This window comes from Carassius carassius, chromosome 28, assembly GCF_963082965.1.
Source record: "Carassius carassius chromosome 28, fCarCar2.1, whole genome shotgun sequence".
Taxonomy (NCBI): Eukaryota; Metazoa; Chordata; class Actinopteri; order Cypriniformes; family Cyprinidae; genus Carassius; species Carassius carassius.
Window position 1 is genome coordinate 21,727,036 of NC_081782.1, and position 10,101 is coordinate 21,737,136.

The 10,101-nt window shown below is 35.5% G+C and overlaps 1 protein-coding gene across 1 annotated transcript; it reads left to right on the top strand.

Moving 5' to 3' along the window:
- On the top strand, nt 1–9,295 carry LOC132108196 (gamma-sarcoglycan-like). The gene is made up of 8 exons (XM_059514814.1): nt 1–179; nt 2,798–2,992; nt 3,171–3,272; nt 3,359–3,446; nt 6,627–6,746; nt 7,522–7,594; nt 8,006–8,129; nt 8,529–9,295. The coding sequence occupies exons 2-8, from the start codon at nt 2,798–2,800 to the stop codon at nt 8,700–8,702; spliced, it is 876 nt and encodes a 291-aa protein (XP_059370797.1). The 5' UTR covers nt 1–179; the 3' UTR covers nt 8,703–9,295.
- The last annotated feature ends 806 nt before the right edge of the window (nt 9,296–10,101 follow it).

Genomic DNA, 10,101 nt, shown 5'->3' on the forward strand with positions numbered 1-10,101 from the left:
GTGATGGTGGTGGAGAGGGGGGCGGGGGGGGGTTGTCTGCACTGAGACTGATCCAGGATCAGATTTAGGGAAGGCAGCTGTTGAGGGTTTGACAGGCAGACGGATCGGAGCACTGCTGCGTAGCACAAGCAGATTCGAGTCTGCAGAGGAGTGTGTCAGATCACACTAAAACAGCAAGGGTAAGTCACACTTTTGAGTTATAAATCTTATTTTATTCAAGTTTGATTTGTGACTTGATGTTTTAATATCAGTCTTGTTTCCCATGCCCAATAATGTTTATATGACCAGAAAATATGGAATAACGAAGACATAAATGAATAAAAACCTGATAATTATCACATTGGTTCAACAATGTTCATTGTTGTTTGGTAAATTGTATAATCTTTTACTCATTAATATAATCCAAATAAAAGCTCACATATGCAATACAAATACAACTTTTATTTTTGCACCAAACTGTATTTTAATCCCTTTTTCATGATGCTAAAATATTACCATAAGCCACTGAAATTAAAAAATAGTCGCGCGTCTGAGGCCGAACATATGAATGCTCTCTGATCTTTACTTCAAACACTGTGGCTGCTTTTCCTCTTTAAAATGTGCGCATGGTCCTGGGACCTATTTTTAGAGGGCCGAGGCATTACACCGCGCTGGAGTTATGCAGATGGCAAGATTAGACAGAGTGGGGAGAGCTTCATACAGCTTGTTATGTTTGCCCACAACCTCTCTCCACAAGCTCTTATCTGGGCTCCTCAGAAAACTGGTTTTCCCACCTCATATCCGTTTATCCTCCAGCAGAACTCCACAGAAACAGAGCAATAGCACGCCCGCTCAGTCTTCCTGGGTCCTCTTGATATTTGATCAGATCCAGCTTTGACACTACGAGGATCTCGGAATCTCTGTTAAAAACACAGTCAGACCTCAGTGGCTGGTTGGAAAAACAGTATTCTGCTGTAATTTTTTTCTCTTGGCATGCAGCTTAGACAAGACTGGAAACAGTGAAAGAGCATCAGTAGGGTGGGTTAGTGGAAAAAGTCCTGAGACATCCTCAGAGAGAAAAAGAGAGGCTGTCTTGTGGAGTCAAGATGTTTATTTACTTGTACGACTTCATTGATATCGTATGAATGTGTAATTACCGGCTGGTAATTATGTTTTAAAAGGGATTACAAAGGAATGGGAATTGAATCATGCAGCTCCAAATCCCAAGGAATGCTTGGATGATTTACTGGGGAGACACGAAGGCTGCGTTTCAGTTTTTCCTTCATCTGACAATAAGATGTTCACTCATTATTCGATTCAAAAGTAATGTTGTACTACATAAAGCACTCTCTTGACAAAAACCCTATGTTTTAACAGAAAACAGCAAATATAATGAAATTTATATTTTAACAAGAAAATGTGAGGCTGGTTACTAGGATGTTTTTAAATGGGTGAAGATGTTTTGGGAGTGGTGTTAAGCACATTGCTACACCACAGTTTGAAAGTTTGGGGTCAGTAAGATATTTTCCCTTTGTACAGCAATGATGCATTGAACTAATCAAAAGTGACAGTAAACACAATTATATTGTTACAGATTATTTCTATTCAAATAAATACTGTTCGTCTGAACTTTCTGTTCACCAAAAACCCTGAACAATCCACAAACATTTTAATCAGCACAACTGTATTAACCGTTTTTTTTTTGGGGGGGGGGGGGGGGGGGGGGGTTGAGCAGCAAATTAGCATATCAGATTGATTTCTGAAGGGTCATGTGACTCTAAAGACTGGATGCTGAAAGTTCTTCAGATTTGCATCACAGGAATGAATTACACTCTGTTTAGGAAAAAAGTTGTTTTAAATCGTACCAATATTTTATAGTATTACTGTTTTAAATAAATGCAGCCTTGGTGAGAATAAACTTTACCATCCACAAAACTTTTAAACAGTATTGTATGTGGTTGTGGTTAATGTCTGCAATTGGTATTTCTTAATATGGTGTCATTTTATGTCTGTGTTTCCCATTTTGGTTACACTTTAGAATAGGAAACACATTCACTATTAATTAAGGGCTTTCCCTCAATAAACTGCCCATTTTCTGCTTATTAATAGTTAGTAAGGTTGTTGTTGAATTTTGGTATGGGGTCGAATGAAGGGATCTAAAATATGGTCATGCAGAATAAGGCAGAATAATTGCTTTATAAGTACTAATAAACATCTGATATTTCAGTAATATGCATGCTATTAAACAGCTAGTTGATAGTGAGAATTGGTTCTAAAAATAAAGTGTTACTAATATTTGTTGTTGATAAATGTATAGGCCATGAATCAAATGCAATTCTTATGCAATTCTTATCAAATTTACATTTATGCATTTAGCAGATGCGTTTATCCAAAGCGACTTACAGTGCATTCAGGCTTTATATATTTTTTTTTCACCAGTATGTGTGTTCCCTGGGAATGGAACCCACAAGTTTTTGCGCTGCAAACGCAATGCACCTACCACTGAGCCACAGTAACATTAATATGATGAATCCAACATATCGCTTCTTTTATAAGCATACTTTAAAATTTCACATTTCAAATGAATTTTAATTTTATTTCTTAGAAAACACACAACTGCTTCTCTGCTTATTTAACAAAACTTTGATTAAACAATATACAGAACAAAAATCAAGGTGTGTCAAGGTCAATACATGTCTAATGTATCAGATAATTTGACTAATGGCAAGGCAACGTTCGTTCAGGCTGTAAAATATCTTGTGTAACTTTCATGAATTGTAGTTGTAATGTGTAGTTGACCACGAATCTTCATTCCCAGATGGTTCGTGAGCAGTACCTCACCACCACAGATGAGTCTGGGGCTCTGGCTCCAGTCACTGAGTACATCTACATGATCGGCATCTACGGCTGGAGGAAACGCTGCCTCTATCTGTTTGTTCTGCTTCTCCTCATCATTTTGGTGGTGAACTTTGCCCTCACAATCTGGATCCTGCGAGTCATGTGGTTCAATACGGTGAGAGAACTTCCCTTAAAGGACTTCAGATCACATATTTAATTCATTTTTAATAGAAAAATAATCCATATTTATATTTTGCCTTGGTTGAGCCAATTTATCTCAGTTGGCCACTGCATGCTGTCACATGAAGTCACACTGATGCTGAGAGAGCACTCTGTGTTGTTGGCTGTTGCAGGAAGGCATGGGATACCTGCAGGTCAATGAAGATGGACTAAGACTGGAGGGAGAATCTGAATTCTTGTTCCCTGTCTATGCCCAGGAAATTGACTCCAGAGAGGTAAGAGGTATTTAAAGTATACACTTAAACAAGGATAAATAGATTGATTTAGTTGCCCATTTTGTCCATTCTCATCTTCATTACAGGATTCAGCTCTTCTGGTGCACTCCTCTGAAAACGTTACGCTTAATGCTCGTAATGCCAGTGGTGATGTAACAGGAAGTGTGTCTGTAGGTATGAGATACACAAAACATTTATTGGCTGATTACATGATTTTTACATCTTTCACTCATCAGTGTATTGTATTGCATTATTAGTTTTCGTCCAAAAACTACAGAGCTTTGATTATAACAATAATTAGTTATTATTCATGTTTTCTTTTGTTACAGTGGCTTTTGATTAAAGTTCTAGAGTTCTCTTCTGTTTCTTTGTCTCGTGTTCATTGTGTTGTGGAAGTGCTCTTTCATTTTCTTAGTGTTTATTGTCATTTGGCATCATGTGTCTTTCACTTTTGGAATACCACCTTAACGCCTGACAATCATCATATCAACATATTCCAACTCTTTTTTTATTTTATTATTATTATCTATTTTATTTTTTTTGTCTAAATGTTCAATAAATGGTTCCATACAGTGGCCTAGTAGTATACAAAATCTCCACAACACAATGCACTGGACAAATTTTGTTGTTTTGTGCTAATTTTACTGTGCTGTGCTAATTTCATTGTGTTGCAGCTTGTTTACTTTGTGTTGCGCCTTGTTTCTGTTGTGTTGTGTTGTGCTAATCACGTTGTGTTGCGATTTGTTTCCATTTTGTTGTGGCTTGTTTCTGTTGTGTTGTGCTGATAACCTTGTGTTGCATCTTGTTTCTGTTGTGTTGGGCTAATTATGTTGTTTTGTGATTTGTTTCTGTTGTGTTGCGACTTGTTTCTGTTGTTTTGTGCTAATTATATTGTGTTGCGACTTGTTTCTGTTGGTGTTGTGCTAATTATGTTGTGTTGCGGCTTGTTTCTTTTGTGTTCTGTGCTAATCACGTTGTGTTGCAGCTTGTTTCTGTTGTGTTGCGACTTGTTTCTGTTGTGTTGTGACTTGTTTCTGTTGTGTTGCATCTTGTTTCTGTTGTGTTGTGCTGATAACGTTGTGTTGCATCTGGTTTCCATTGTGTTGCGACTTGTTTCTGTTGTGTTGTGACTTGTTTCTGTTGTGTTGTGCTAATTTTGTTGTGTTGCATCTTGTTTCTGTTGAGTTGTGACTTGTTTCTGTTGTGTTGTGCTAGTTTTGTTGTGTTGCATCTTGTTTCTGTTGTGTTGTGCTAATCATGTTGTGTTGTGGCTTGTTTCTGTTGTGTTCTGTGCTAAATTTGTTGTGTTGCATCTTGTTTCTGTTGTGTTGTGCTGATAACATTGTGTTGCATTTGGTTTCCATTGTGTTGCAACTTGTTTCTGTTGTGTTGTGCTAATTTTGTTGCGTTGCATCTTGTTTCTGTTGTGTTGTGCTGATAACGTTGAGTTGCATCTTGTTTCTGTTGTGTTGTGACTTGTTTCTGTTGTGTTGTGCTAATTTTGTTACGTTGCATCTTGTTTCTGTTGTGTTGTGACTTGTTTCTGTTGTGTTCTGTGCTAAATTTGTTGTGTTGCATCTTGTTTCTGTTGTGTTGTGCTGATAACATTGTGTTGCATTTGGTTTCCATTGTGTTGCGACTTGTTTCTGTTGTGTTGTGCTAATTTTGTTGCGTTGCATCTTGTTTCTGTTGTGTTGTGCTGATAACGTTGAGTTGCATCTTGTTTCTGTTGTGTTGTGACTTGTTTCTGTTGTGTTGTGCTAATTTTGTTACGTTGCATCTTGTTTCTGTTGTGTTGTGCTAATTTTGTTGTGTTGCATCTTGTTTCTGTTGTGTTGTGACTTGTTTCTGTTGTGTTGTGCTAATTATGTTGTGTTGCATCTTGTTTCTGTTGTGTTGTGACTTGTTTCTGTTGTAGTGTGGTAATTATGTTGAGTTGTGAATTGTTTCTGTTGTGTTGTGCTAATTTGGTTGTGTTGCATCTTGTTTCTGTTGTGTTGTGCTAATAATGTTTTGTTGCGTCCTGTTTCTTTTGTGTTTTGCTAATTATGTTGTGTTGCGACTTGTTTCTGTTGTGTTGTGCTGATAACGTTGTGTTGCATCTGGTTTCCATTGTGTTGCGACTTGCTTTCTGTTGTGTTGTGCTGATAACGTTGTGTTGCATCTTGTTTCTGTTGTGTTGTGCTAATTTTGTTGTGTTGCATTTTGTTTCTGTTGTGTTGCGACTTGTTTATGTTGTGCTGTGCTAATTTTGTTGTGTTGCATCTGGTTCCCGTTTGCATCTGTTGTGTTATGGCTTGTTTCTGTTGTGTTGCGACTTGCTTCTGTTGTGTTATGGCTTGTTTCTGTTGTGTTGCGACTTGCTTCTGTTGTGTTGTGGCTTGTTTCTGTTGTGTTGTGCTAATTATGTTGTGTTGAGTCTTCTTTCTGTTGTGTTGTGCTGATAACATTGTGTTGAATCTTGTTTCTGTTGTCTTGTGACTTGTTTCTGTTGTGTTGTGCTAATTTTGTTGCGTTGCATCTTGTTTCTGTTGTGTTGTGCTGTGCTGATAACGTTGTGTTGCATCTTGTTTCTGTTGTGAATTGTTTCTGTTGTGTTGTGTTAATTTTGTTGCGTTGCATCTTGTTTCTGTTGTGTTGTGACTTGTTTCTGTTGTGTTGTGCTAATTATGTTGTGTTGCGTCTTGTTTCTGTTGTGTTGTGTCTTGTTTCTGTTGTGTTGTGCTAATTTTGTTGTGTTGCATCTTGTTTCTGTTGTGTTGCGGCTTGTTTCTGTTGTGTTGTGCTAATTTTGTTGTGTTGCATCTTGCTTCTGTTGTGTTGTGTCTTGTTTCTGTTGTGTTGTGCTAATTATGTTGTGTTATGACTTGTTTCTGTTGTGTTGCGGCTTGTTTCTGTTGTGTTGATAACGTTGTGTTGCATCTGGTTTCTGTTGTGTTGCGACTTGCTTCTGTTGTGTTTTGGCTTGCTTCTGTTGTGTTGCGACTTGTTTCTGTTGTGTTGTGCTAATTTTGTTGTGTTGATCTTGTTTCTGTTGTGTTGCGACTTGTTTCTGTTGTGTTGTGTTAATTAAATTGTGTTGCATCTTGTTTCTGTTGTGTTGTGCTAATTATGTTGTGCTGCTGTGCTGTGTTTTGTACTAATGAGCCACTGTAGGGTTCCATTATCAATATGCCAGGCTTTACAGGGTGAATCAAATGGGTCACAGAGAAAATGCATGAGCTAAGAGCCCAGCAACATAAAACTGAACAACTGGATATGAAAGTGAATCTGGATATTTAATGAGAATGAATATAGTCTGTTTAATCAATATTCTGTTTAAATATATATATCATTTCTTTGTATTCTCAATAGGTCCCAGTCAGGCCGAGGGTTTTGGCCAATACTTTAATATCAGCTCCAACCATGATGAAAATTTATTTTATGCGGATGTAAATGGAGCCGTTGTGGGAAAAGGAAAGCTCCGTGTAACAGGTGAGCCTAGAAATAGACCTGAATGTAAAAAAAATAATAATAATAATTAATAAAAAATTTGAAGGAAACGTAAATGCTCTGTTGTATTATTAGTGCTGTTTTAGTGTTAGGAAGTACTTTGTTTACAATGTTGCACTTTACTGTGTTACTTCAAATATTAATTTAAATAGAATGAAGATTGATTTTGAGATTGAAAGATGAGATTTTGTAAACAACAGATCCAGCCAAAACAACACGTCTGTTATCCCAAGATGCACAGTGGGTTAAATATTAATACTTTATCTAAACTAGCCTAGAGCTATTTTGATTGGTGAATCTCATGTTACCTTCCATAAGTGTTTTTTTTTTATCATATTTCACCCCACAAAGAACAAATAATATTTTAATTAAAGAATGAAGCCAGTTTCAAGACATTCTGGATTATTTCATATTATTAGCATTTTTATTACAATTTAGCACATTTCCATGCCAACTCTCAAATATCTTATTTAATATATTATGATATATACCTATGCACATTGATTAATCATCAATGTAGTATGTGTGGCAATGCAACGCAATTGCATTTATGCTTTAATACAAACAAAGATTAATACAGTGAAATATAATATGTTATACAATATAATATTATAATAAATGGGATAATCTGTATTTTAGCAAATAAATGCAATGATGTGATTAAATATATATATATATATATATATATATATATATATATATGGAATGATTTGTCCACTTCCTTTGTATAGTTGTAAGTTTTCTGGTGTTTGGACAGGTCCAGAAGGTGCTATCTTTGAGCATTCTGTCAGGACTCCAATGGTCAAAGCAGTACTTAACAAAGAGCTAAAGTAAGTACTGTACTATTAAAAATTTCACTTCCCATACAGCAGTTTTGCCAGCTTGTTTGTAATGTAGCTTCATTTTTTAACTCTGCATTTTATCTGATTTGTTTTTTGTTTTTTTTTCTCAAAAACATTCTCGTAAGGTCAGCCCATGTTTAAAGTAATGGCGGTACTGATTATATTACCTAAAATAACTTTAATAGAGGTTTTGTGATGTGGGATGACCCGAGTTACCAAGGCATCTGGTTCTCAACAAAGGCTTAATTTTTGTCTGCTTTAAAAGTGTCTTTCACAAGTAAATGTATTGCCCACAGTCATGCAGATTCCTCTGTTTCTATGAATCAAACTGTTGAATTTGAGAGTATCTTGTGGTCATCTTGTGTCCAAACGATGCACTGCAATATCCTATCTTTTAAGACTGGAGTCTCCAACACGATCTCTCAGCATGGATGCCCCAAAAGGCGTTCACGTCAAAGCCTTGGCTGGAAATGTTGATGTGACAGCACACTTTGATATTCAGCTACACTCAACTGCAGGACTGGTAAGCAATCCTGAAAGCTTTAGATTTTGAAGATTTTTTTATTAGCATTTGATTAGGTATGGAGCTAAAATCACCACTACATGAACTGGCATAATTTATATTTTTGGAATTATGTATTTACGCTTGATCCCTTTATTTAATCTTTGGTTACCCTTTATTTTAAGGTGTCTTTGTTACAGTGTAATTATACATTTAAGTACTAGTTAGTATTTATTAACTACATGTTCTTACTATATTGTTAGGGTTTGCCTCAGGGTTACTTGCATGTAATTATGCTTAATTTATTGTAATTTTAATAGTAAGTTCATGTAACGTGTGTAACAAGGACACCTTAAAATAAAGCGTAGCCTAATCTTTCATTAAATACCTTATTATTAAGGTTTTCATTGTATGTTTCAGTTGATTTTAGATGCTGAAAGTGTTCGTCTGCCGACGTTACCTGTGGGAGAAGCGTCAGATGAATTTCTTGGAATTTACAACACATATTATGAAGTGTGTGTTTGTCCCAGCGGTAAGCTCTTCATCTCCAAAGCTGCCGTCACTTCGACCTGCAGCGAGAGCCAGGACTGCTGAATGACCTTCTGTCCTTAACGCCCCCACACTAGAAACAAATCATGTTTGTTACATTGAATTGGGCAATTTTTTTTTTTTTTTTTTTTTTTACATCATGATATGTATTAACATGTTACTTAAAGATCAGAGGGTACATTCATCTGTTTGGCTGGGGTTTTATCAAGATAGGGAAGATGAAATATACAGTATACACAACACACTCCCATGGCAATTTGTGGTGAATTGGTGGTTATAAATTCAAACCTAATAAATTTGAATCTAATTCTCATGTTTCCATACAATCTGCCTACTCCACACTGGAGGACCCTTATGATTATTATTATTTAAAAATGTCTATGTATGAATCACATTGTATGAATTCATACAAAATCATCTTGTAAAATAGTTACATTTTCTAATGAGATCAGGTTGTGGAGACTGTACTTCATACTATATATGGATCAAAATTATTGCATATTTTCTTCTATTTTTTTTTTTTTTTTGTATAAACATTGTTAAAAATTAGGCTGGGCAATAAAGGGGCTGGTAAACAGCTGACATCCTATGCAATATAATTTTGAGGTGCAATAAATAACCAAATTCTGTGTGTTGCATATCAGCTAGTTATTGTTTAAAGATGCGCTCATTAATAGAGAAATTATTACAAATGAAACACTTACATGCGTCTACGAGGGTTACTATACTTCTGAAATCAGTTTAATTTGTTTTTTTTTTATTAAGTCATGTATAATAATGAATTTCTGTCTGAAGAACTGCACTACCCACAATCCTGAAGCTGTAGCTTTGAAATCTTCTGTTAAGCATTGTAATATAATCAAATCCAAATGGTTTGATATCAATTTAAGCATCTCCATTTATTTCATGAGAATAAGTATCAAAATGATAATTTACCTATGGGCAGCTTGAAACTTTGGGATTTGTGTGTGTGTGCGTTTTTCTCAGAACTGTTTTGCATATGTTCTGCTTGAAGATGCTGAGTGATTATGTTTGTATATACATTGGTTGGGGATCTTCACATTTATACATCAGTTGTATATTATATTTTGGTTGATGTATATTTCTTCAATGGGAAATCTCATATTTTGAGGTTTACATATGTAAAGTAAATAATTACAATACCGACCTTTGAATGATATTATAAAGCATGTATGAACAAGTGTAAATTGGTTTTTTCACATTCAATGTTTCGGCATGAGTTGACATGATAATTTCATTCAAACTAAAAAAAAAAAAATCATTAAACTTCTGGGTGTAATAAACGATATATTTTGTACCATTATTACCTGATATTATATGACTGAACAGTGGATTCAAAGGATATATTTAAGAATTCAAATTAAGAAGACTGTCAGTGGGTCTCAAATTTACAGAGCTGTAATATGACATTATGAGATTGAAA

What these genes read in the sequence shown, in the direction of transcription:
- LOC132108196 (XM_059514814.1), top strand. Translation starts at nt 2,798, where the DNA reads ATGGTTCGTGAGCAGTACCTCACCACCACAGATGAGTCTGGGGCTCTG. An exon ending in GAGTCATGTGGTTCAATACG is followed by an intron (nt 2,993 to 3,170) that starts GTGAGAGAACTT and finishes TGGCTGTTGCAG; the next exon opens with GAAGGCATGGGATACCTGCA. An exon ending in TACACTCAACTGCAGGACTG is followed by an intron (nt 8,130 to 8,528) that starts GTAAGCAATCCT and finishes TGTATGTTTCAG; the next exon opens with TTGATTTTAGATGCTGAAAG.